General features: G+C 40.8%; 1 protein-coding gene across 2 annotated transcripts in view; it reads left to right on the forward strand.

The window, feature by feature from the left end:
* The window catches only part of TMA16 (translation machinery associated 16 homolog), a 28,156-nt gene extending 11,280 nt beyond the window's left edge, over positions 1-16,876 (forward strand). For both annotated transcript variants that reach the window (XM_075543650.1, XM_075543649.1), the window contains 6 exons: positions 1,606-1,718; positions 6,541-6,578; positions 7,438-7,522; positions 9,013-9,161; positions 14,184-14,226; positions 15,604-16,876. In XM_075543650.1, coding sequence (XP_075399765.1) covers positions 1,606-1,718; positions 6,541-6,578; positions 7,438-7,522; positions 9,013-9,161; positions 14,184-14,226; positions 15,604-15,784 — 609 coding nt within the window. In that variant the 3' untranslated portion in view covers positions 15,785-16,876. The remainder of the gene's footprint in view (positions 1-1,605; positions 1,719-6,540; positions 6,579-7,437; positions 7,523-9,012; positions 9,162-14,183; positions 14,227-15,603) is intronic.
* The last annotated feature ends 8,893 nt before the right edge of the window (positions 16,877-25,769 follow it).

Raw genomic sequence — 25,769 nt, forward strand, 5'->3', positions numbered from 1 at the left:
TGATTGTTTTTGTTCCTTTGTATCTGCTACATGGTCCATTCAACACCTTGTATTCGCTTAGGCCGTGTGCTTCTTCTCTGTGGGCTTTGTTGCTTCTGAGCTAGATGACCGCTTATTTGCCTTCAAGCCTTTAAGACCCCAGACGCTATATCTTTTTTTTGATAGCCGGGCACCATCAGCTTTCTTCACCACATTTGCGTCTATCTTCAGTGATCATGTCGGGAAGATGGGTATCCTGCAATGACTGTTTAGCAGGGCGAGGTGCTATTGTATTGGGGGATTATGCATGAGGAGGCCCAATGTCCATCTGCTACCCTACCACTGAACCTATAAATATATGCATATAAGTCTATTGCCCCCATAATCATAAATATATTTACATATGTACATGTCTGTATTTAGGCTTCTCTGTATGCACTTCGCCTCCTACTCCTTTCCTCTATTTCCTTTCGCTTTCCTCCCGACCCATTACCATGTTCAGGCTTCATTCTGGTTTCAGTAGTTCCTCTCAGTTACCTTGTTCTTGGTCACTCCCTACCAGTCCTCCCCTCCCCTCCCTCCTCTGGTTTTGAACCACTCGCTGTTCCCTTGTCCCTGTGTTGGGCGACACCTCCTCCCTTCCCCTACCTCCCACGCTCTCATGTCCCTCCAGGACCGTTGGTCCTGTTGTTTTCTTCTCTCATTATTTGTCAAGCCTATCTTGTCTAGGTGGACCTGCTGACATAGTAATGTGTGCATACAAATGCATATGACTTTGACTGCGCCCAAATGGCACATAAGAACATGGCTTTGACAGAAGCAACATCGACACGCTGATAAGCAGAAAAGCCACTAACATACAAAATTTACAAGGTAAAATACAAAACAAATTAAAAAAAGACAAAACAAAAAGATAGGAAATATTAAAAGAAAAATTGCTAATAGTTCAAGGTCAGTTCGTTGGCCTTTAGGAGTGTTTTCTAGGTGTAGCTTGTGAGGCGCCACGTCCTGGCCCGGAAGACCATCTTTATACTCCCTTGGGCTCCCTTTGCTCTGCTTCCTCCGCTGCTCCCTTGCACGCCGCCAGTGTTTGCCTCAGTGTGGCGGGGTCAGCTCAGTCGCACATCCCCCACTGTGTCTCAGGTCCCAGCATATTTTTAATGCAGTTTTTGTGATAAAATTAGGTGCTTCAGCAATATATACTCGAATATATATGGTACATACGGGACGATTGCCCACATAATCAGTAGTTTGAAACCATCAGCTACTCTGAGAAAGAAAGACAGTGTTTACTTCATAAGGAATTGCCATCTCGGAAAGCCATGGGGCCCTTGTACCCTGTCCTGCAGAGTCGCTATGAGCTGGAATGGCCTCAGTGGCAGGGAAGTTCCTGAGTGGTAGAAACAGCTAACATCCTCGGCTACTGACCAGAAGGTTTGGCAGTTAACGCCTGCGTGCCTGTTCTGTGGGAGAAGACTGGGCTTGCTTTTAGGTTGATTACCGCCAAGAAAGCCCTATTGCTGTGGGTGGGGCGGGGCTATTCTGTCAAATTAGAATGCTGGGAGATGAAAATGACTGGACAGCCCTAGTAGAAACATCTGTTAATGTGTTTTTCTACACTTTCAGCCTAAAGCGCCCAAGGGAAAGAGTGGCGGTCGGGAGAAAAAAGTCATCCATCCGTATAGTAGAAAAGCCGCTCAGATCACCAGGCAGTCCCACAAACAAGAGAAAAAGGAAAGGTAAGTGTCTTCGCTGTTTGCAGTATACACCGGTGAAAAGCCAGCTTGTGCATTTACCCTCCAGGCAGGTGTCTTTCCTTTCTTAAGGAACTACATATTGAATCCGTTCCAAACATTGAGGGTAAAATAGTTAAGAAGGTCTTATGTAGCTCAATAGATCGATCGATCGATCAGTAAATTTAAATAGAAAAATAGTTCAGTGAAGAAACATTAAAATGCATGAAGTGGAGAATGGGGGAGACTTTGGGTGGGGGGACAGCCATGGAAAGTATCTGAGTGAGTAACACCTGACCAGCCAGCTGGGAAGTGAGGGCGCTCTGATAGATACAAAGTGAGCCTACTAACTGCTTCCGAAGAACCCAGGTGGGAGCACGGGTTACGCTGGCCAGTGGCTCTTCCGGATTGGTTGTCCAAACCCAACAGGTGCTCCACGGGAGAAGAATGAGGTGGACTTCTCCTGTAAAGATGGGTGGTCTCAAAACCCCGCAGGAGCGCTTCTGCTCTTGCCTTACCGAGTTGCTGTGCGCCAGAATCAAAACATGGAGGGTCAGCGACAAAGAAGGCCCTCCAAGAGATGGTGACATGGTAGCTGCACCGATGGGTCAAACATAGCAACACTTGTGAGAGTAGTGCGGGGCCAGGACGTATTTTGTTGTTGGATAGAGGATGGCTGTGAATTGGAATCAACGTGACAGAACCTAAGAACCACAAAACCAGTATGAGTCAGAATCAGCGTGCTAGCGCAGCTTGCCGTCTGTCATGTTTGAGTTGCAGCTTCGGTGACCGTGAATCATATTTGATTTTCAGTGGAAGCATGATCACAAGTAGCATCCTGAAATTCAGTTGATCACCCTGCACTAAAGCCATGAAAAGCCCAAACAAACTCATTGCCATCTGTCAGGGGAAGCCAGCCCTAACACATCATTACTGGTCCGGTAGGCGCAATTGTACAGCGATAATAAGTAAAGATCATAGTAAAGTCATAGAGAGCATGAGAGATAGAAGTGAAGTATTGAAGTAAATGGAGTCAGACACAATTCATGGTAGCATACTCACCTCAGCCCCGCTTGGTGGTCCACGTGGAGAGAGAGAGAGAGAGATCTTTGATGCTAGCCCAGGCTTTTTATATTTTCTGGGGACGTGCAAGCCCCCTAATTACAGCTGAGGACATACGTCACAGGAAGGGGCTGTGCTATAGGTAATACAGTAATGAGAGGGGGTGATCTAGGGGTATCCACGTAACAGGAAGAGGAGGGATTGGGGGTATACATGTGGCAAGATGGGCGGATCCTAGATTTAGGATGGCAGCTTAACTTTGGATGTCACAGAGCCAGTTTGGCCTGTTCCCTGGCTCAACTGATAGAGACTATTATTGGCAAGGTGTGAACACTTGGTCCGCAGGCCTTAGGGAGAAAAAGTTTATTGGTCCCCAAAGCAGGGAGCAAGGCCTACCCTGTAGTCTGGTGACTAACTTCCCTTAGGGAGGATTTCTGTAAGCGTCTGACCTCCCCCCACAGCCATCAAGTCAGTGCCAACTCAGGGTGACCTTACAAGGCGAGTTTCCACAACGGTGACCTTTTCCAGGAGTAGAAAGCCCATTCCCCTGAGGAGTGTCGAGTGATGTGCCCTTGCAGCTCCTAGCCCAGTGTGTAAGCACCGCATCCACCATTAAATACTGTAACAAATCAGAAATGCTGAATTGTCTATTTTCAAAAGGTTGGGAGCAGAGGCAAGAGAAAATGAACAGCAGGGTGTAACATGAACTTCAGGCACCCATGATTTCTTGAAAATGCCTAGTAATTATCAGCTACTGTTTGTTATCTGCTACCGTTTTATACAATTTCTATTTCTCACAGTCCACATCCATTAGGTATCTGGAAGCTTTTAGCCTGGGTCCTTCCGAGTCATAGTCTCTTGCTGAAGGGTAGGACTTGCTGTAGAGTGGGATTTGCTGTAGAGTGGGACTTGCTGTAGAGTGGGATTTGCTGTAGGGTAGGACTTGCTGTAGAGTGAGACTTGCTGTAGAGTGGGATCTGCTGTCCTCTCACAGTTTGTTAGAGAGGATTTGCTTGAAGTGCCATCACAGAAGCCTGCTCCTTGCCTGTTACTTTTTCCATATGTACGTTCACACGCCATGGCAGAGCAGCTTGCTTCCCCCAGTGTAGGGGCTCCGAGACACACGGTGAAGGCAATCTTTAACACGGTTTTGGAATCACATCCATCACTGTTGCACTGTTTCATTTGTTAATTAAATCACTAGATTCAACTGCACTCAGCAGGGCAAGGTCATGAATACTAAAAGGCAAGAACCATTGGGGGCATGGAGAGCGAATGTTTTGAGAAGGATGAGGATAATGAATGTCCAAATGTGCTTTATACAATTGATGTCTGTATGGATTGTGAGCCCCCAATAAAATGATACAAAAAAAATCATGGAAGGCCATTTTAGATAACTACTCTCTTTGGGTGGGAGCTGTCAATTAAAGGTGTTTGTTCTCAGAAACAGGGTGGTTTTACTTTCCATTGCAGTTTTAAATTTCAAATATATCTCCTTTCTTTTGCAATCCCTATATCACTCTAATTTGGGCCTTGCTAAGTTTGTTCAGCTCTGGTGACTATTTTTGCATGCATTAGTTGGTCTTTTCCAGCTGATTAGCATTCCACTTCATGGATGTGGCACTCATTTATTATTCAGATGATGATGGTCACTGATTGTGTCCAGCTTTTTACTATTTTCCGAGGTTGATAAATTATGAGGCCAGCCACTTATTTTATATAAATAAAGTTTTGTTGGAAAAGAGTTATGTCCATTTGCTTATGTGCCTTATGTATGTCTTTAAAAATTATATTCATGCAGTAAGTCTAAATGAGAATGTGTTCATTTTTAAATCTATATCATTAACTATTTTCAAGGCTAGTGACATGGACATTTGTATATAAGCGTTTGTGTAGGAATATATTTTCATCTCACTTGTAATTCCTAGGATTGGGACTGCTGGGTTTTGTAGTGTATGTTTAAGTGTATGTAAGAAATTGAGCTAGTAATAAATTATAGGTTTTCAAATGGCTGGATTATATGGTAGGGGATTATATAGGTCTCATTCCAGAAGAATTAAAGCATGTGTATTATGGTATTGGTGAAGAATAATGAGAGCCCTGTGGACTTCCAGAAAAACAAACAAATCTGCTTTGAAGGAAGCCAAAAGGCTCTTCAGAAGCTATTGCGGCACATGCTTTGGACATGTTACCAAGGGAGACCGGTGTCTGGAGGAGGGCCTCCTGCTTGGTAGAGGAGGGAGTCTGTGAAGAGGAATACCCTTAAAAAGATGGATTGGTACGGTGACTGCCACAATGGGCTCAAACACCACAATTGTGAGCCTGGCTCAGAGCTGGGCAGCGTTTGTTGTGTTGTACATAGGGTCACATAAGTCAGGGCGCTCTGATGGCCTCCAACCACAACAACGTGGGAGGAGTACGTGTAATCATGAGCAATTGTTCTTCCTGAAGTGATTTTCTGAAACTGCGTATTCTGAAACATTTTCTATTTTCACCATCTTGGAATGAGAATGAAATTGTTCCACATCCTTTGTCAGTGTAAATTTAGCCACTTAAGTAGGTGTATAGTGGGATCTCTGGTTTTAATATACATTTCTTGAGAATTAATGTTAGCATTATTTATGTGCTTATTGGACATTTATATGAATTTGATAATACATCTGTTCAAATCTTGCTTTTCACATTGATTTGTCTATTTTTTAAGGGTTTTATGGGCATATATTCCGCTTTTCAGACAATTCAGTTTTTTGAGTAGTCAAAGCTATTGGTATATTCTAGATACAAATTCTTTGTTAGCTATTGGTATTGTGAATATTCCCTCCCACTCTGTGACCAAAAAGCTGTTATTTTAAAAGCTTTATTTTACTTGTCTAATTTTCTAGTTGCCTGAAGCAGAAAGATAAATCCGGTTTGCTTATTCTTTTATGGATAGAAGCCATGGGAACATCTCTTTTATGTAAAGCTTTTTCTTTTGGGTAAAATGATTTTCTCTTTTTACTCTTAGGCTCCCCATCCCTTTTTTGTCCTGATAATGTTTTTGTCTCTGCGTGAAGTGTCAGTTTACATTTTACTTCCTGTGGAAAACGTCAGTTTTAAGATGTCCTATAGGTACTTTTAAAAGATGGCTCCATGTTCTTGTCGCCTCTAAATTTTCAGATTTGTTAGTACGTGAACAGCTGACCTTTTGTTCCTGCTGTAGCTCCAGGGACGAGCACAAATTCTGGCAGAGAGTAGCCAGCCAAAGGCATCTTTTGAATGATTACAATATCAGTTGTAGAAAGCATGTGTTTCTTAGACTGCTTTTTGGAACTTAATGAGTTACTTCTTTGTTATAACTCTTTCATAATTCAAATTCATATCACATGCAATTGGTCTTGTTATTTTGAATTCCAAAAGATAACAGTAATTCACTTGGGCAACATTCAAAATGATAAAAGGTATTAATTTTCTGTTACACTTTTGTGCACAAATATTATGCATATTTCATTTAAAAAAACACCCAATACTCATTCTTAATTAAGTAACACTTTCATTTGTGAAATAAAACTGATTTGTTCTGTAGACTTCATTTAGTCATTAAAGAGCGAAAAAAAGTTTATAACAACACTTTAGACAATGTTTCTGTGTTTAAACAATTAATTTGTAAATTTAAAAGAGTGATCTTTGAATGAAAGCTTTCAAAGGAGTTTTTTTGATTGGTTGCGTTTGACAAATTATTATCAATTGCTTTTGAAATTTTCTAATATGAATTTTGTTTTCTTCTAAGAATGAAGAATGAGAAAGCCTTGCGTCTCAACATTATTGGTAAGTGGACGTACTAATTTGAAATCAGGTTACAGTGTAGTGAAGTTCTGCTCTGTCCAGCCTTTCCTTTGAAACACTATTGTCACCTAAGTGGTTTATTTAAGAAACTTGATTACATCCATTTTTAAAGTCCAAAATGATCATTGACATACATTTAAATAAACTTAATGATTTTTATCTCAGTTTTCCGATACTGCTGGGGAAAAGACATATATAGTTGCTAAAGTTGGAGGTATTTGAAGCCTTATATCTGCAGCATTATCAGGGAATACTACTTCAAAGTGGGGTGTCTGAATATTGAATAGGACCGTTTCTTGGTCTGCGATATTAGGAAGTCTAACTAGAAGAGATTCATTACTTAGACTTACTGGTAGGGAAAAGGTTCATCAGTCCTTTGTTAATATATCCCCGTAACGTCTTATTTAGGATCCGGCAGATTAATGTATTTGCTAACTTTTTGGCCATTCGTCCTCTGAAAAGGGGACAAGAGCACCGATCTTCACAGGGCTGTGCAGTTCCTGTTATGTTGTCTGCTGCTTACTGCTCCTTTGACCAAGCTTCCATAACTCCTGTTAATACCTAGTTATCTTACATATGTTCCACTTAGGACTTCATGTTCTCTTGTTTGGTATTGTGTTTTGCATTCACATTTTCGTAAGGAACGTGTGCAGAGAAGCATCCTTGCCACCTATCTCCTCCCTAATCCGTGACAGTTTAATATCTGACTGACTGGTTCATTATCTTTGCAGCCACACAGTCTTTATATTGGATATGGAGATGAATTTTCATCCTCTTGAGAACACCTCTTTATTAATGACTCATGGTAATACTAAACTGCCTCCGTACTTGCTGTTTATAGGTGAAAAACTACAGTGGTTTCAAAATCATCTTGATGGCAGAAAAGTCGAATATTCAAAGAAAGATGCTTGCGCATTGATTGAAAGGTAAACCATGGGTGTATTATGAACGGAGAGTTACAAAGGGAATTCTGCAGCTAGATTCTTTAAAAGCCAGAATTCTGTTCTGGATTGAGGAGGAGAAAATGGGTTTTGTTATCTGAGAGAGACTTTGGATCCATATTTTGGCTCAGCTACTTTAGACTCAAAGTGGTAGTTAGCCCGGTTTCCTGGGGTCAGGAAAGGCTTCCTGGGAGAAGTATTACCTAAACCAGGGGTCCTTTAATAGGGGGCCAATTCACTGACCCTCAGACTGTTGGAGGGCCGGGCTATAGTTTAGAAAAACAACTATGATTAAATTCCTATGCACACTGGACGAATCGGCTGCTAAGCAGGACAGGCAGCGGTGGCAAAAACACCCGGCGGGCCGGATAAATGTGGCCTGTGGCATGTGGCCCGTGGGCCGTAGTTTGAGGACCCCTGATCTAAACTGACACGTGAGGGGAAAGGACTTGAAAAGGATAGTACAGAGGTTGACGAGCCTTTCAGCAGTGGAAACACCATCTGAAAGACTTGGAGGTGAGAGCTCAGGAAACACATTTACTCTGACCATAAGAACAAGATTAGGGAGGGAAGGGTGGCAGGTACAATAAGTACCAGCCACCTCATGGAAGACTTCAGATGCCAAGTTCAGAGTTAAGACTTTGTGCTGGAAGATACTGGAAACAACGAGTAGGTTTTAGGGCAAGCACCTGGCATGGCTGCATTCATATGATAGGTACAGTCGCTAGAGGACAATGTCCGAAAGGAGCGTGCCTTTACCCGGGAGATGGTAGAGAGGCTGGGTAGAAGCCCAAACCAGATGTGTCGGTGACCTTGCTTGCTTAGTAACAGGACTGGGAAAAAATGAAGCCTGGGAATTTGAAGAAGGTGGAAGCATGGCTCTTAGTGAAAAGTGTGATGTCAGATACTAAGTCAGGAGGGCACTGGCCATCTTACGTGATGAATGATCATATCCTTTCCTGGGATCAGGAGCCCAGGAAATGGAATAGCCTTGTTAGGGGATGGAGGGAAGCAAGGGGATGAATGACAGGTTCTGGGTTGATATGCTAAAGGGGAAGATTCATCTGGAGATGTTGCACAATATAAGGGCCTGGAATTAACATATACTTTGGAGCCCTGGTGGGGGTATGTCATGGGCTGCTAACCATAAGGTTAACAGTTCAAAACCACCAGCTGCTCCGAGGGAGAAAGATAGGGATTCTACTCCTGTAAAGAGTCACAGTCTCAGGAACCCACAGGAACATATACGCTATACGCTTTCTGTGAGTTGGAATCCACTCGGTAAGTTAGAGGTGTTGGTAGTGGGCAGTGTTTTGGTCCCTGAAATTCTGGAAATAATTGTGTGTTATCCAGTGATAGGGTAAAGAGTTTGGAGGATTCAGGACCTCAGAGAAATCGAAACGGTGAGAAAGGCAGGTAACTAAGTGTTTAATGAAGTGTAGACTTTGTAACAGTGCCATTTTCCTATTTTTCAGTTATTTAAATCGATTCAGCAGTGAGTTGGAGCAGATTGAGTTACATAACAGCATCAAAGACAGGCAAGGCCGGCGCCACGTTTCCCGGGAGATGGTTATCAAGCAGACGATGGAGCGGGAGCGACAGCAATATGAGGGCTATGGCCTTGGTGCGTTTGCTCTGATTCTGTATCGGATTTGCAATTTGTGTCAAAGCTTTTAACATCTTTTTCCTGTTTGTGTAATTCAGTTGTTTTCTATTACTTTGTTTTGTTAGTTCGATAATTTTGGACCCATCCTTTTTAACCTACATTTCCCAAGCTAGCAGTCGTGTGACCTATCTTCCCACGGGGGCAGTACGTTTTCTCTGTTTTGTGGCACGCACCTACTGTGCTGTGTTCTCGGGTGGTTGTGTGCTTACCCCAACCATGGACAAAGATTGCTTAGCTTATAACTGTGTCCGGCTCAGCTTTGTCATCGTAGCTAGCAAGCTGTACTTAGAATTAGTTTTCAGAAACTATGTTTCCTTGACATTGAACTGTTACTCAAATACCAGTGACATTGGAGCATGGCTTACATAGTTCTGAAGACACGGGCATGCCCTTGGTTTGCTGGTGGTAGTGGTGAAGTGTCATTGACTTGGTTCTGCCTCGTAGTGACCCTATGTACACACTGTGTAAAACAACACAGTAATGGAAGATAGGTACACCCTGCAAAGCCTACACACTAGTGGCTACTCAAAGATCAGGTGTGGCCGACAAATTGTTTCCACTGGCTTAGCAACGTTTGAGAAATTTTCTCAAGGTCCAAAAAATCTGGTCATTTTGTGTAAAATAGGTGGATTTCTTGTCTTAAAAATAAAATTGTGTGGCAAAATCACTTGCTGGAGTGTTTTAGCAGCTGTTCTTTGTAGACCGGGCCATGCATTCTGAAGTTTTCTATGTTGACCCTTTCTTTATTCATGTTCCCGGCTTGGTCCTTGTGGACATTTGTGTCACAGGGATTTCCTTCAGAAGTATACTCCCTGCCATCGGGGTGACTTCAACTCACAGTCACCCTGTCTGGGTTGCTCAAGCTGTAACTCTTTATAAGTGCAGGTAGACTCATATTTCTTGTGAGGAATGACTAGTAGGTTTGAACCACCAACCATGTTGTTAGCAGTCCAACATGGACTTCACATCACTATCACTGAAGTAGAGTAAATGAAGCATTTAATAGAAAAGTTAAGTTTCTAAAATTTAATAATTGTAACATAAAAATGAAGGAATCTGGAGGAAAAGTATTTTTTTCATACTAGAAACCCTGAAGTAGAAAGCAATTCCTTTTTATAATTTGTAAGAATTTAGTGTCCTCAAATGACAAAGCAACCAGAATAGTTTTAGAACCAGATAGATCTGAATGCAAATACTTAAGATTCACTGTTCTAACAGGACACATTAATTAACCTCTTCTGGATCTCGTCTTTCAGTTTTAAAACAAATAATATGCCTACAAATTCAAGTTGTTTCAAAGTTAAATGAGATTTTATGAGAATGCTTGGCTTAGTGCCTAGTATAGGACAGCAAGGGAAGGATTCAGCCAGTGCTAGGCCATTGTCACCTCCGTGGCTAACTTCTAGAAGTGTAGAATTTGTTCAGGTTTTTCGTCTGTTTCCTCATGCACTATTTTTTTTCCCCATCACTCAATTCAAAGTACTCTCTGCTGCTTGACTTTCAAATTGCTAAGACAAATAATTGCATGGAATCTTATTTACTCAATGTCTGCAAGATTTTCCTGTGGTATAGAAGACATTGATCATTTTTACTTTTTTTTTAATCGTTTGATTAGGGGCTCCTACAACTCTTATCACAATCCATACATACATCAATTGTGTAAAGCACATTTGTACATTCATTGCCCTCATCATTCTCAATTTTCTAGTTTTCTTAATAGGTTGCGGGCCCCACATTTAAATTTCCTGTGCTAAATCCAGGGAGCCTTGGTACGTAGCGGCTCACCATTGGACCGTTAATTAAAGGGTCAACGATTCAGTGCCACCAGTTTCTCTAAGAGAGACAGGTGAGTCTTCTAGCTCCTGTAAAGATTTGCAGATCGAACCCCCAAAGGAGCCATTCGACTCTGTGCTGTGGAGTCTCTGTGTGTCGGTCAACTCCACAGCAGTATGTGCCAAATCTTGCTCCTCTTCACGCTTGGCTCAAGCTCTGTCCTCAGGCTTCTTCCGTTTGCACCCATTCCTTAGGTGATCTCAGCCAATCTATTTAAAAGCTGATCTTACATATCATCTAATTCTAAAGGCTGATGTCTCATGTTGGAATTTCTCAATTTTCTGCTTAAATGTCTCACAGTGACATCCAAAGCAAAGTCCTGCTGCTATCTGCATTTAATTTGTTTCTCTTGCAAGTTCCCTGTTTGAGTTATTGGGACTGCCACACATCCATTTACTCAGATCAGAAACCAAGAGTCATATTTACTTTTATCTTTCAAACTCCACATCTAAGCTTCCAGAAAAATTCTATTTATAATTTGATAACGTTTCTAACACTACCACCTATCCTTTTTAAGTTTAGGGCACCCTCGCCTCAACTGTCACTCCCAACAAGATTATGCCACTTACTGAGTCTCTGTGCTTCCGCTCTTTGTCCCTGAGCCCTGGTGGCACAGTGGTTAAAGTGTCCACTCGCCAATAGAAAGGTCAAACATTTGAACACATCAGACGTTCTAGGAGAAAGATATGGCATTTCTATCCTGTCCGATATCAGTATCGTTATGAATCAGAGTTGATTTGATTTGTGTTTTGTTGCATTAAATAATAGCTAAGCGAGAATATGGGGCAGGTACCTTTTAAAATGTGAAACTGATGGGAAAAATGATTTAAAAAATTCCTAGGGTTAAAAACAAAATTGCCACAAAAATAGGAAGTGATCTTTTAATTTTAGAAGCAATTAGTTCTGAGGAAATTATTAATGAATACTATGATGTAGTTCAACAGCTCTGTCATTGCAGTATGATGAGAATATTTTAGTACAGGTTTGCGTTACAGGTTTAGGTTTAATTTCTATATCCTTCATAGCTAGCTAGATTTTTCTGCATTGGCATAGACTTCAAACTATTTTTAATGTGGCCATTTCTTTACAAGGTAAGAGTATTAAGTCTCCGTTTACAGTTGGTTTGATCTGTAATCTTACTTGCCCAACTCACTACCATACCCTCACACCATTTTGCCATTAGTTTACTCAGTTCTAGTGTTCATTATAGGAGATTTTAGTCTTGTAATTTCTTCCTGTAATCTTATATTCATATAAATTCTAATCTTGGTAATTAAAAAAATATATTGCAAGAAGCTTAGAGAAATCACTAAAGTATATCCAGAAGTTTGAAACTATTTAGTCTTAGGAAAAATAGAATCTTCTTTAAAATATATATATATATATATTGTATATATACTATATATAGTAATATATAGTAATATATATAGTAATATATATTAATATATATTAATATATATATATATATATATATATATATATATATATATATATGCTTAAACTTTGACACCACCACACCAGAAAAGTCTGGGATTTAGCCTTCCATAGAAAGCCAACAAGGCAGCCTGACTTCAAATTGAATAGGTGTTAGGGTTCTAGTTAGCAGCTAAGATTCAGTTTTATTTGAACTGTGAGGTACTGGAGAAATGAAAGGAGCTTGGGATCTGTATCCATTCTGTGGTCCAGAGGGCCTTGCACACAGGTTGCTATGCGACTGAACCAACTTGAGGTCCCTAACAATAACAGTGACACGATGCTGAGATCTAGTGTGCATACGAGCACTTCAATAACTGTCTGAGACAAACATCTTTTGGTGATAGAGCCTGTACTAGAACTTAGTTCTGGTATTTGTCTAACTACCCAGTGCTTCTTCCAGAAGCATGGTGAAAGGTTAGTAAACGGAAACAGGTTCACAAGTATCTAGAAATATGTGTCCAAATTAATTTAATAAGACTTTGAGAAGATTAGCTAGATACTCTTCTCTACCAGGGTGGCATACCAATTTTTGACTCATTATATTTGGATTTGATATATTTATTTGGAATGTTCTTAATTTATACCTTTTTAAAAACAGTTCATTGGCGCTTCATCAACGTATCATACAGTCCAGTAGTTCAACGGTATCCAGTCTTTACCACAATTAAGCACTTGACCCCTCAGATTTGTAGATTTTCAAACGACTGTAAAGTCAGGATAAAATTGCATTGAATATCTTTTGTATTATTTCCATTTGACTGTCAGTGGTGGCATAGTGGGTTGAGAGTTGGTCTGCTAACATCAGGATCAGCAGTTTGAAATCATCCACTCCCAGAGGGAAGGATGAAGCACTCTGCGCCTTTAAAAATGGGAAATCGTGGAAATTCTTGGGGACGGTGCTACCCTGGACTAGGGCTGTGTATGAGTAGGAACTGACTCAGTGACAGTCAGTTTTTTGGTTTGGAATTTATTTTGTACAGAAATACATTGGCTTCAACTTTTATAATGGTGTTTCCTGGTTGTTGTTGTTGTTTTTTAATAAATGTCTCCTGTATTATACCAGTAAGTATGATCATGTGTATTGGTGTATGATATTTTTCATCATCATGATAGCAAACTCTCACACCCTAGTTTTTATTAAGAATGTTTTAAAATTGTATTGAACTTTTCCCCTCACTTCTGTTGATAGTTATGTGTGTGTGTCTGTTCCCACCTCCTAAATACTGAGATTTTAAAAGATGAAATCACCCTGCTCTCTTTGAATGAACTGTAACAAGGTGATTTACGTGGTAGAAAGTTTTGTACATTTCACTGCAGGAGAAAACGATATCAAGTTGCTTTCGCATATTAGTGGTTAGAATTTTCTAGGTATCTTTTAATGGTTTCAACGGACAGGCCTGTTTGTTTATTAATAGATTGCTTTATTTTATAGGATTCTATGCTAAAATTTGTCCGTTATCTGCAGGCAGACTCTGAATCTCCTGACTGAACCTATCGTCTGGAAAGCGTACTTTTCCCTTTGGCTGTAGCTATGCTTTCAGACTTGGTCTTGCTTTTGATGTACCTCCTATGGAGTATTGTTTTTGTATCTGAGTGAATACATGAAGACATTATAGCATGATGTCATATAGAAAGCCTTGTTTAATGGGCATAATTGTTTTTCTTCCCCAGAGATTCCCGACATTGTAGATGCAGCTAATCTGAAAACACTTAGGTGAGTGTGTGTCCTTTAAAGTTGTAAGTAAACTGCATGAAACATGGAGGTTCTTCTCTTTTGAATATAGATTTTACCCCTAAAAGAAAACCGGTTGCGTCTTTTAATCTTTTCCTCTTTAGTCAGAGAACATAGGGTTTTTAACGGAACGCTTTTATTTTGGAAATGTTTGATCATGCATTGGCTGAAGGTTCACAGAGTGTAGGGTGCCCTTACTTCTCCCCGTCTCTTCCTGAGTTACATGGTTCCTCCTCCTTTCCGAACTGCACTTTGACCTTAGGTAACTGCTGCCCTCTTGATCTTAAATGATTTTAACCCAGGTGAGTCTCACGCAGACCTGAAGACTAATTAAGGGTCATAGTTTTGAGGGCATCCCCAGTCTCTGCAGCCAGCGGGCATGGTGCATTCTGATTTTGAGTTTTGTTCTGCGTTTTCCCTCCCGGTCCAGGGCCCTCTGTTGAGATTTTTCGCAGATATTTGGTAGTGATCGCCAGGCACTGGCTGAGTCTGCGTTATAGAGTCTGACGTTTGCATGGTCTTTTAGTCCATTTTGATTTCCGTCACTTTTCTTTAAACCCCGTTGCTAATCACTGGATTAGGATATAGAGCCCTGTCTTTTGCGAACTACTGTGTATACTTGTGGATAAGCCAGGTTTTTCAGCACATTTTTAGTGCAGTTTTTATGGTAAAATGAGGTGCCTCGGCTGATTTTCGGGTCAGCTTACACTCGAGTATGTATGGTATGTTGTGCCATTTGGCTTTGGTGTCCCCTGAGACTCGCGTAGCCGTTGTTAGTATTGTTGGTTGAAATTCTGTTGCTGAAACCATCTTTCCATGCTCTAAAGCAATTTGAGAACAAGTATTGTCACATAAAAGTTCTGTTAAAAAACTGGAAGTTTTAAAATGATTAGGTTAAACGTGACTGTTGCAACTTACTTGTAACTGTGATGCCATCCTGCGTGAAAAGGAAGGAAAACCTTCTCCTGGTCACATGTTTTAGAGCTAGACAGGCATGACACAAGTCCCACTTCTGCTATTTGTTACTTTATAGCTTAATCCGGGATGAGAGTCAGGAAGAACTGAAGAACTGAACAGAGCCCTCTTGTAACTTTAGCCTACTGCTCTCCTGTATGATTTTGGAGATTTAAATATGCAGAACTCTGCAATTACTTCTTGCATAAATTAAGGAGAAAATGCATAAAGAAAGCAAGCCTCTACTCTTGGGACAGTGTTTGTTTTTTTCCAGTGCATTTCTATTTTTCTAGTGCACTTTAATCTCTATGCATGTAGAAACATTTCTCTGCTGCTTTCACTATATTTACTATAGACTCTTTACTTCCCACCTTTCCCTCCACCAACTAACTTCCTTTTGTCTAGGGAATGGGATTTTGATCTGAAGAAATTGCCCAACATTAAGATGAGGAAAATCTGTAAACATGATGCAATTCCCAAGAAATGCAAGAAGAAAAACTGTACAGCCGTAGACAGAGTCTTAGAGGAATTGGAGCTAAAAGATGAATCCAGCAGCTCTGACGAGGAAATGACTCCGGTGACCTAGTGGACTGTACTTGAGCTGTGAAGACATTTGAGAGCATCAAGCTACACTTGTTGATGGTGGTAAATGCATGCATCATTCTCTTATGTGACCGGCGTTCCATTTGCAGTTTTCAAACAGGTAGAATTGTTACCTAACATTATAAGGAAAAAGGAAGGTTGCTTTATAGTTTGTATTAATTTGTTAAAATGTAGTGACCAAAAAACCCTTTTAATCTGAATTTGGAGGGGCAGGAGTTGATTTGAATGAAGACAGAAAACAGTTTCTTTCCCCCTCATGTTTGTGTAGGACTGCCTAACTGGGTAGCAGTGGGTTTTAACATCACACAGTGAACAATCCATAGCACCTTGTTTCATGACAGGGTCCTTACTGATGCCTTTCATGATTCTGCCTTCTAGCAATACTCTTCACCTACTCCCCTCTTAAAAATGAACCTTAAGTTTTTTTAACATACGAGAATATGTGACATGGAATTCATAGTAGACTCATGGACTGTATACTATTCTTATTTAATTTATCGTCCGAGGCAGAGGTAACTGGTAGCAATGGAACAGTCTCATACTTAATCTGATTTTTATTTGAAAATGACTTCATGTGAGCACCTTTTATGTTGTATAGTTCCTGCTTTCTCATGAAAAGTGATGTCTGCTTTGTGTGGAACCATAACTAAGATTATAGTACCAATTGTTTTACTGATGTGATCCCTTTTTCCCTCTTCAAGAAACAGGTTAAATTAATATACCGTATATACTGAGTTTTTCAGCACATTTTAAATGTCGTTTTTGTGGGTAAAATTAGGTGCCTCGGTTGATACTTGGGTCAGCTTAGACTCGAGTATATGTGGTAATTGACTTATTATTTCAAGCATTGAAAAACAGTGTGTTAAATTGCTTATTATGCACAAACCTTGTTAAACACAACATATCATTTAGTTTATTTTGTAAAAGAAACTATGGAAGTATATTTGAATATTTTCAAGAGAAAAATAATACATGTGTTGTGTTATGTTAACTAGATGTCAACCAAGTCTTATTAACAGGCTATTTATAATGTTATAACTTTTTCTTATGAAAATTAAAAAGTATATTTATATTATTTCAGTTTATTTCAGTGATTTGTTTTTCCAGTGATGTCGCTGTTGCTGGTTTGTTTTAGTAACTGTGTATGAAATAAGTCTGAACTAGGCGGGCACTGCTCTCAGATGGCAACAGTGGGCTCAAATATAGCAAGAATTGTTAGGATGGTGTAGGACCAGCTATGTTTGTTTTGATGTACATCAGGTTGCTATGAGTTGAAACTGACTCACCACCTAACAACAACCAGGGATTGGCAAACTTCCTTGTAAAGGGCCAGAGCTTCAATAAATTGTTCAGGCATCCTAGGCCATGCACAGTTTTTGTAGCATTTTCTCTATGTGTACTTGTGTTACCACACTTTACAAATACAAAATTTATTCTTAGACCACACACACAAAAATGGGGTACCAGCTGCATTTGGCCTGCTTGGCGTAGTTTGCTGCTCCCTTATTTGAGCCATTAAGCTGCAGGTCATGGGCCTAAATTAGAGATACATTTTAAAGCTTGGGTAAACTAACACACACTTGTCTGGTCTCTTTGCTAATACCCCAATTGTTTTTTTTTTGCTTTACCAGCAGTTTTTTCTTTCGGATTCTTTTGACATGCCTTTTCTGTTCTTTAGAGAGAATATAAATACTCCATGTGCTGCAGGGAATTGTCCTTTTTTACTTCCTCAATCCAAGCACTTTCTTCCTTGTTCTTTTGGAGCTCCATCAGGGTTTTAACTAACTTCTCACCACTAAAACCCTTTACTATTAAAGCACCTGCCAACCAGGGTGAACACATGTGTCTCAACTGTACTTGGTGGGGTTTTCAATGTCTAATGTTTTCCAAAGTCGATAGCTAGTTCGCGCTTCTGAGGCACTTGTGTGTTGACTCCCGGGACAAACCTTTTGGTCATCAGTGTGAACTACATCACCCAGGACTCCATTATCTGCTTACCTTATCTGCTTGAAGCCTTTAGCTCTTGACTCAGTTTTACTTGTCTTTATTCCATCTGATTTGCTAATTTTTGTAGCCTTCATGGATAACAAATATAACTTCAGTTCTTTTTCTCCATCATACCTCAGGTGACTCATGGTCACCCATATCCTTAGTTGGACCTGAAACACTATAAACTTGAGTTTGAGTATTTCACTTTCTGTTACCTGCTATCTGGCCACTCTTGGCTAAAGTTGTGCACATATTTGACTTCACATTCTCACTACATATCAACTACAGAGTTCCTCAGAATACTTCTTAGTCAGTTTAGGTCCAAAGTACATAGTTGCTTTGCATGTTCCTTCTGATCCATTGCCCTGACTGCACAGTATTTATCTTTAGACGTCTAAACCATTAGCACCTAGCTATCAGTTTCCCAGGTAGTTGAATGTGCGGGAGGAGACTCAGACTGACCATCTTCACCTTTCTCTTTGCATATCCCAGGTGGATTCTCAACACTGTTTCAGCCTCGTGGTTTCCTATTTAGTTCCGTTTCTAGCTTTACATTCTCTCTTTTTTTTTTCTTCATGTTTTCTAAAGGCCCAAAATATCGATTACTGTTGATTATAAGACCACTAATAAGCCTCTGAACCACAGACTCCCAAACTTATTCTACCTACCATCCCATTTCCAGAAAAAAAATTTTTACTCGGTACCCCACTAGCAAGGAAAACCTTTGTACGACGGCCCATAATCCAGGATAAAATGTAGATACTTCCTTTTGCAGCTACCCTGAATTATTCCAGTGCCCCTGAGGCGGCTGTATTGCTCACTTTGAGAAGGATTTGCCCCAAACCCCTCCACTCCTCTTTCTTTTCTTTTCATTTTATTTTGTTGGGGCCGCTTACAGCTCTTATCACAATCCATACATATATCCATCGTGTCAAGCTCGTCTGTACATATGTTGCCATCATCTTTTTCAGTACATTTTCTTTCTACTTGAGCCCTTGGTATCAGCTCCTTGTTTTTTAACCCTCTTTCAATAATAAGCTTATATTATAAGAGTATATTCTTTAATGTAAAGGTGTGGGGGGAAAGGGCAGCCCCCCACAACTAATCACGGGTTCGATAGGCGCTATTGTACAGTTATATATATATATATATATATATATATATATATATATATATATATATATATATATATATATATATATAATTAAAGTCCTAGAGCATGAGCGAGAGAGGAGAGTAAAATAAAGAAGTCAAGCACATTTCATGGTAGCATGCTCACCTGATGGCCATGATCTTACCAGCCTGTTCTGCACACAGCATGGGCTGTGGGTAAGAGAGGGAGGTGAGGTGGGCTGGAGAGAGCCAGCAGGAGGGAACTTTATTGCTAACCAACGCTTATATCTACTTAGGGGCCATGATTACAGGTAACCACACATGTCACAGGAACGGGCTGTACAACAGGCAATACAAGCAATAGGAGGGGGATATACAATGGGCATGGATGTAACAGGAAGGGGATGAGCTAGGGGTGTACACATGAAAGGAACGGGTGGAACTAGAGGTATACATGTGACAAGGTGGACGGACCCTAGATTCATGATGGCGCCTAACCTTGGTCACCCTTGAGTGGGCTTGACCTCCCTGGACTGTCCTTCAGGGAAATAATTTACTACTATCCTTATCAGAAGGGAGCGGGGCCCTACTTGTGGGATACACAGTGGTGTCTGCTTGCTCTGGATGGCTGATTACCCTTGGGGAGAATAACATCTGACCTACTTCTGTTGACCTCCAAGTGTATAGTCACCTGCCATGTGTAGCAAGCAGCTAAGTTTTGGATATATTTAGGGGAGACAACTTGGGAGAAATCTTTGTTTTCCACCATTCCCCCTTTTGTTTTATATATTAAATTCAAAAGAGCCACAGGGGCGAAGAGGTTATTTTCTATACACTGAAAGTTGTCATGAAAAATTTAATGACCTAATTAATATAGCTAAGCCCACGTTTTGGACTTATGGCAAGTATTTTGAATCCAGGCAATGGGGGATAAAGTCCCTCTATGCTAAGGTGACCAGACATCCCGCTTTTGGTGGGACAGTCCTGGTTTTAAACACTATTTTCCCTGTCCTGCGGCATTTTAAAAAAGTCCCTATTTTTGGAAAGAATGCACGACAAGCTAGGGTATACGGTTTTCGGCTGCCATGTGGCTATTTTGCCAGGATATGAGTTTTTTCAGTGGTATTCGGCTTTACTAATGTTAAAATCTGGTCACCTCACTCGATGCTCATCCATCATTGGAGAAAGTTATGAGAGGGGTTGGATGGAATGGCGGGAAGAAATCAAGCAACTAGGAATGTCTGCTTCTCCAGGGAGCTAGGATCAACCATTTGAACACTTTAAGGCAGCACAGCTTTAAAGGGATAAACTGGAGATCATTAGATTCCCACAGGAAAATGTACTTGGACTATATCTCCAACCACCAGTGGCAGCTTTCCTACCATGGAACACTGGCTTTCCAGATTCCCTCCGTACCCGTCAGGGCATGGGTCCCAGTCCTGGTTCCCTCAGTGCTAGTATCCCACATTTCCCCTTTCTGTATTATGTTTAAGATTTAATAATGTCGCGGAGGCAACATGGTCTCTCTTCATATCTCTCAGCTTCCTATAGAAGCGACAGGGACTGCGAGCATCAAAATGATGATGAACAGCGCCGTCAGACTAGAATTTAAACTATATGAAATGCTTTGAGCCCAAGCTCGAAGGTCCAACCCTTCCATGCCATTCACCAATTGCTTAATCATATCAGCCTGGAGGTGCCTCAGGCTGAATGTATGGAAAAGAATATCCTTTTTAAGCTGAAACAACGTCTAATGAAATGTTTCCCTTAAACCCTTGCAAATGTTTCCTAATCAAATCCCAATCATGCCATAAGGGGTTATACAAAAATCAGTTATAGTCCAGTCACATAGCATTAATTGACAAGTCCAATATCTTGATCTTTCAGCAAAAGGAACAGTCTGTTGTAATAGTCCAGTCACTATTGTATAAAATGTTCAGCTATGATAAGAGTCCCAGAGTGCCCCTTACGTAGCGTCAGCAATGGAAGAAATATCTCCATAGTCAGCGATCGCCATTCTCAGGAATCTGCGAGGTCTTGACGGTTTGGAATAGTTTCAGTAACAGGACAGGATCAGATCACAGCCTCAGCTTCCTTTCTTCTGGGTCTTGCTGGCCCAAGAGGAATCCACCTATCTCCTTTGCCTGTGAAAACACAAACAAACAGCCCCTCTCTTCGGGGTGTCAGCAACCTGGAGAAAGAATTATGATTAAAATTGGGGTGCTTCTCCATCTCTTCCTTGTCCATCTTTGTGCAAACGTGGTTGCATCCTTTTAAAGGGAGTCTGTCAGCTTTATTTTGCAAAAAGATAAATGTATAGCCTTTCTCCAAGTGACAAATGGACCTGGCTCCCAAACAGGATTCAGGTCTTTCTGGGACTTCTTAGGATCAGCTTTTTCTGTGGAAGTGCAAATGTGTTTACCTGCCCTAATCTTGTTACAAGTTTTTAGTAAGGAGAGAAACTTTTTAGTTAAAATGACTAAGTGAAATTTGTCACACATAAAATTCCTCTTCTTCCCTTCTGTTTTTAACAATGCAGATATTAAAGCACTGTTAGCAATCTGTTAACTTGCTTGGTTTGGGACCAGTATAATTACTTAGCTAGAGTTCATTGTTATGTAAATTTTGGCTCCCAGCTCTCAGAGAATTGAGAGCTAACTAATTGTGAGAACTATGTACCACTCTCAGGATGATTTGAAAGACTGAAAAAAATTTAATAAATTTGTTCAGCTGCTGCTCTTTTATCAAACAGACATTTTTTTTTCTCTAAGTTTACCATTAAGGTTACAGGTTCTTTTTTTTTTAAGTCATTTTATTCGGGGCTCTTACAATTCTGATCATAATCCATACATAAATCCATTGTGTCAAGCAAATATGTATATTTGTTGTCATCATCATTCTCAAAACATTTGCCTTCTACTGAAGCCCGTAATATCAGCCGCTCATTTTCCTCCTCCCGCCCCACTCCCCCTACCTCATGAACCCTTCATAATTCATAAATTATTATTATTTTGTCATATGTTAATGCAGTCCAACATCTCCCCCCGCCCTCTTCTCTGCTGTCTGTTCCCCAGGGAGGAGGCTATACGTAGATTCTTGTAATCAGTTCCCCCTTTTTACCCCACATTCCTTCCACCCGCCACCATCGCCACCCTCATCACTAGTCCAAGGTTAAAGGTTCTTTACACTGTATGATTTTACCCTCTGGCAATATTTTGTCTTGGTTAACTTCACTCATTCCTTCCTTGCTAGATTTAGAAGAGGTTAATGGAAATGACCCCAATGACCTTTCCCCTTAAATTTCTAATTCCATGTGGGGGCGCTGTTGTTTCCCACAACAACACTCCAAAACACCCCTTGATTTATAGGGTGGTCAGACTTCTTAAGTACTCTTTTCTGATAGATGTTTACTCAAGAAATGCAAGGAAACAAAAATTGGCTTAAGCCATCTTCCTTCTTTATAAACCATAGTATGTCAGATTTAATCATTGCCTTAATTCTTCTTTATAATCCTGACAAATAATTCCAGTAGCCGTCAGAACACTTTGAGAATTCAGGTTGGACTTTCCTAATAAACATCCTGTATGTCCCATTGTTCTTTTAGGTAGTGGACCCCAATCACCGCTCTTAATAATTTTTGATTCTATCACAGCTTTTGGCTTTTCCTCACAATTCTGATCAACTCCAGTATCAATTCGAGTACTTAGGCTAAGGCTTCCTGATAAAAACTGTATTAGTCTTTCTATAAGAGGCTATTGCTTTTTAGAACTGACAAACTGCTGTGAAGGTTGCTGAGCCTTTTCTTGGTTAGTCAAACTTCCTGCAGCAAGAACAGAGGCTGGGCTTTTGCCTGTTTGGGGAGGTCTGGTCTCCTGCTGTGAGATTGGTGGGGGTGGGGTACCTGTGATTGCTTCTATTTCAAGATTCCTTTGCTGGGTTAGGCAGAGGCTTGGTCTTCTGAACTCTGTTGGGCAGAACTTGCATCAAGCTCCTTTAGTTCCCCACCAGGAAGCCCTTGCTAAAGGCAATCCTTTACTGTTGAATCTTGAGGACATTGACTTGCTCAATGAGTTCTTTCCTGCAGCAGGGGCAAAGTTCAGGTTCTTTTAAACCCGAACTTGGTGGCCCTGGCCCATTGTCTGGTGCAGACCACAGCTTGCTCTTTGTGGCCAGGCTGGTTGGCCTGCGCTGCCTACACTCTGTTTGAAGATGACCTGTCTTCCCACAACTAAAGCACTTTATTCTAGGTCTGGTGTAATTTGCCAAGGCAGCTGCCATGAGGTTGGCCTTATGCTCATCTGTCTCTGCGTTCCTACATATGCTGAGATAATCTAACAGTGTTCCCTGTTCCTTGTAGGGACGCAAGGCATTTTTACAGTGTTTATTAGAGAAATCATAAGATAGCTTATGACTAGGTCTCTTACTGCCCGGACATTTTGTACACATTTGGAAATAGAACTTTCCAATCGGGACACAAAGTCAGCATAAGATTCATCATTCGATTGTCTTATAGCCAACGAATTCAACCTTCTCTCTCCTGATGTAATTATCTTTTCCCAGGCCCTTAGGCAAACCTCACATATCTGTGCTGTTGTCTGTTCAGTAAACTAATTGGGACCCAACTGCAATATAATTCTCATCCCCTAGCCATTGTTGAATTCTTATATCTATCCCATCCTCAGCATTCTTCTGAGCTTGTGAATGGGCTATAAAATCCCACCACATGTGTTATTGTAAAATCTCTGAAGGGTAAAGACATATTTTCACCAGGGGTCTCCAGTCAGGAGGGGTCCAGCACTCAGACTCCGCAAAAGACCTTATAATGTTAATTACAAAATGTGAGTCTGGGCCATAGTCCTTGACCCCCTGCTTGAGATCTATTAGGAAATCAAAGAGGAAGGCACTAGGAATTCCTTGTTAGTCTTTCCAGAAAGGCTGTCTGCTAACAACTCTTAACAGGGTAAGACATTCTAAATTCTAAATCTCCCTCTGCAATCCTCCTTTCTACCTTTCAAAGTAAAGGTGCTTTCCTGTACTTGGCCTCTTTGCTCTTATTGTCTGCACTGGTCTTCTGGAAGGTGGTATATCTCGAAGCTCACTTCCCGAACTTCAGCTTCTGTGTTAACACTCTTAATCTGCATTTCTATGGAGCTAATCTCTGTAACTCCAGCACTAGCTTGAGTAATTGTTTTACAATCTCTAGTCTTTCTTTTCTTAAAAAAATTTTATTATTATTTTTTAAATCATTTTATTGGGGCTCATACAACTCATATATATATATATATATATATATATATATATATATATATATATATATATATATTATAAAGTTTATATTTAGTATTAGCCAGCTGGGCTCAGTTTAGATGATTCTAATTTTGTTGGCAACATCTAAAGCGTCAGAGTCAGGAGCCAGTGGAACATATGCCTTCATCTCACCATCAGCCCTGATCAAGGTGTTGACCTTGGCTACGTCAATGTCATAGAGCTTTTTCACAGCCTGTTTGATCTGGCGTTTGTTGGCTTTACATACACAGTGAATACAAGTGTGTTGTTATCTTCGATCTTCATGACAGACTGTGGTCAAGAGGAACTTGATGATGGCATAATGGTCCAAATTCTTTCTCCTGGGGGTGCCCTTCTGAGGGTATTCAGGCTGTCTTCTTAGTCTCAGGGTCGTGGGCCGCTGGAAGGTGGGTGATGGGCAGATCTTTTTTGTGTGTGACTGTGGACACCTTTCAGCACAGACTTCTTGGCTTTTAAAGCCTTTGCTTTGGCTTCCATTTTGTGTGGGGCAGAAGCTTCCTTCTTTGCCTTTGGCTCCATCTTCTTGAAAAGGGTCAGGGCTCATACAACTCTTAGCATAATCCACACATACATCAATTGTGTAAAGCACACTGTACATTTGTTGCCCTCATCATTCTCAAAACTCTCGATTAACTGCAGGAAGGTTGTGAGTTTCAGCAATGATACACTGCACCCCGAGTGACTCATCTCCTCTCCACTACCCCTCTGTCCAATTGTCTACAGATGGGCATTGGGTCCCATCACACGCTCCCCTCATTCATGATGACCTGATTTCCCCCCACCTCTTTGGTGCTTGAGATCTGGTCCTCAAGACTCTTCGTTTTCACACAGGCTGGTGTGCTTCTTCCATGTGGGCTTTGTTGCTTCTAGACTAGATGGCTGCTTGTTTACTTTCAAGCCTTTAAGAGCCCAGACTATACGTCTCTCGATAGCTGGGCACCATCAGCCTTCTTCACCACACTTATGCACACATTCGTCTTCAGCATTTATATGGGGAAGGTGATCACAAGTGATGGTTTTTGTTCTTTGGTGTCTGCTACCTGATCCCTTCAACACCTAATGATCACATAGGCTTGCGTGCTTCTTCCCTGTGTGCTTTGTTGCTTCTGGACTAGATGGCTGCTTGTTTACCTTCAAGCCTTTAAAGATGCTATATCGTTTGGTAGCCCAGCACCATCAGCTTTCTTCACCATGTTTGCTTATGCACGTTTGTCTTCAGCAATCATGTTGGGAAGGTGGATATCGCGGAATGACCGTTTAGCTGAGCAAAATGCTTTTGTGTTAAGGGAATGCCTGCCAGGAGGCCCAATGTCCACCTGCCACCCTACTACTAAACCTGTAAATATGTGCACATAGAGCTATTTCCCCCATAATCATAAATATGTTTACATATGTACATGTCTGTATTTAGGCCTCTATGTATGCCCCTTGCCTCCTACTCCTTTCCTCTATTTCCTTATGCTTTCCTCCTGTCCCACTACCATGTTCAGCCTTCATTCCGGTTTCAGTAATTCCTCTCCCTTACATTGTCCTTGGTCACCCACTATCTGTCCTCTTAT

Source organism: Tenrec ecaudatus, chromosome 3 (genome assembly GCF_050624435.1).
Source record: "Tenrec ecaudatus isolate mTenEca1 chromosome 3, mTenEca1.hap1, whole genome shotgun sequence".
In the NCBI taxonomy this organism is placed as follows: Eukaryota; Metazoa; Chordata; class Mammalia; order Afrosoricida; family Tenrecidae; genus Tenrec; species Tenrec ecaudatus.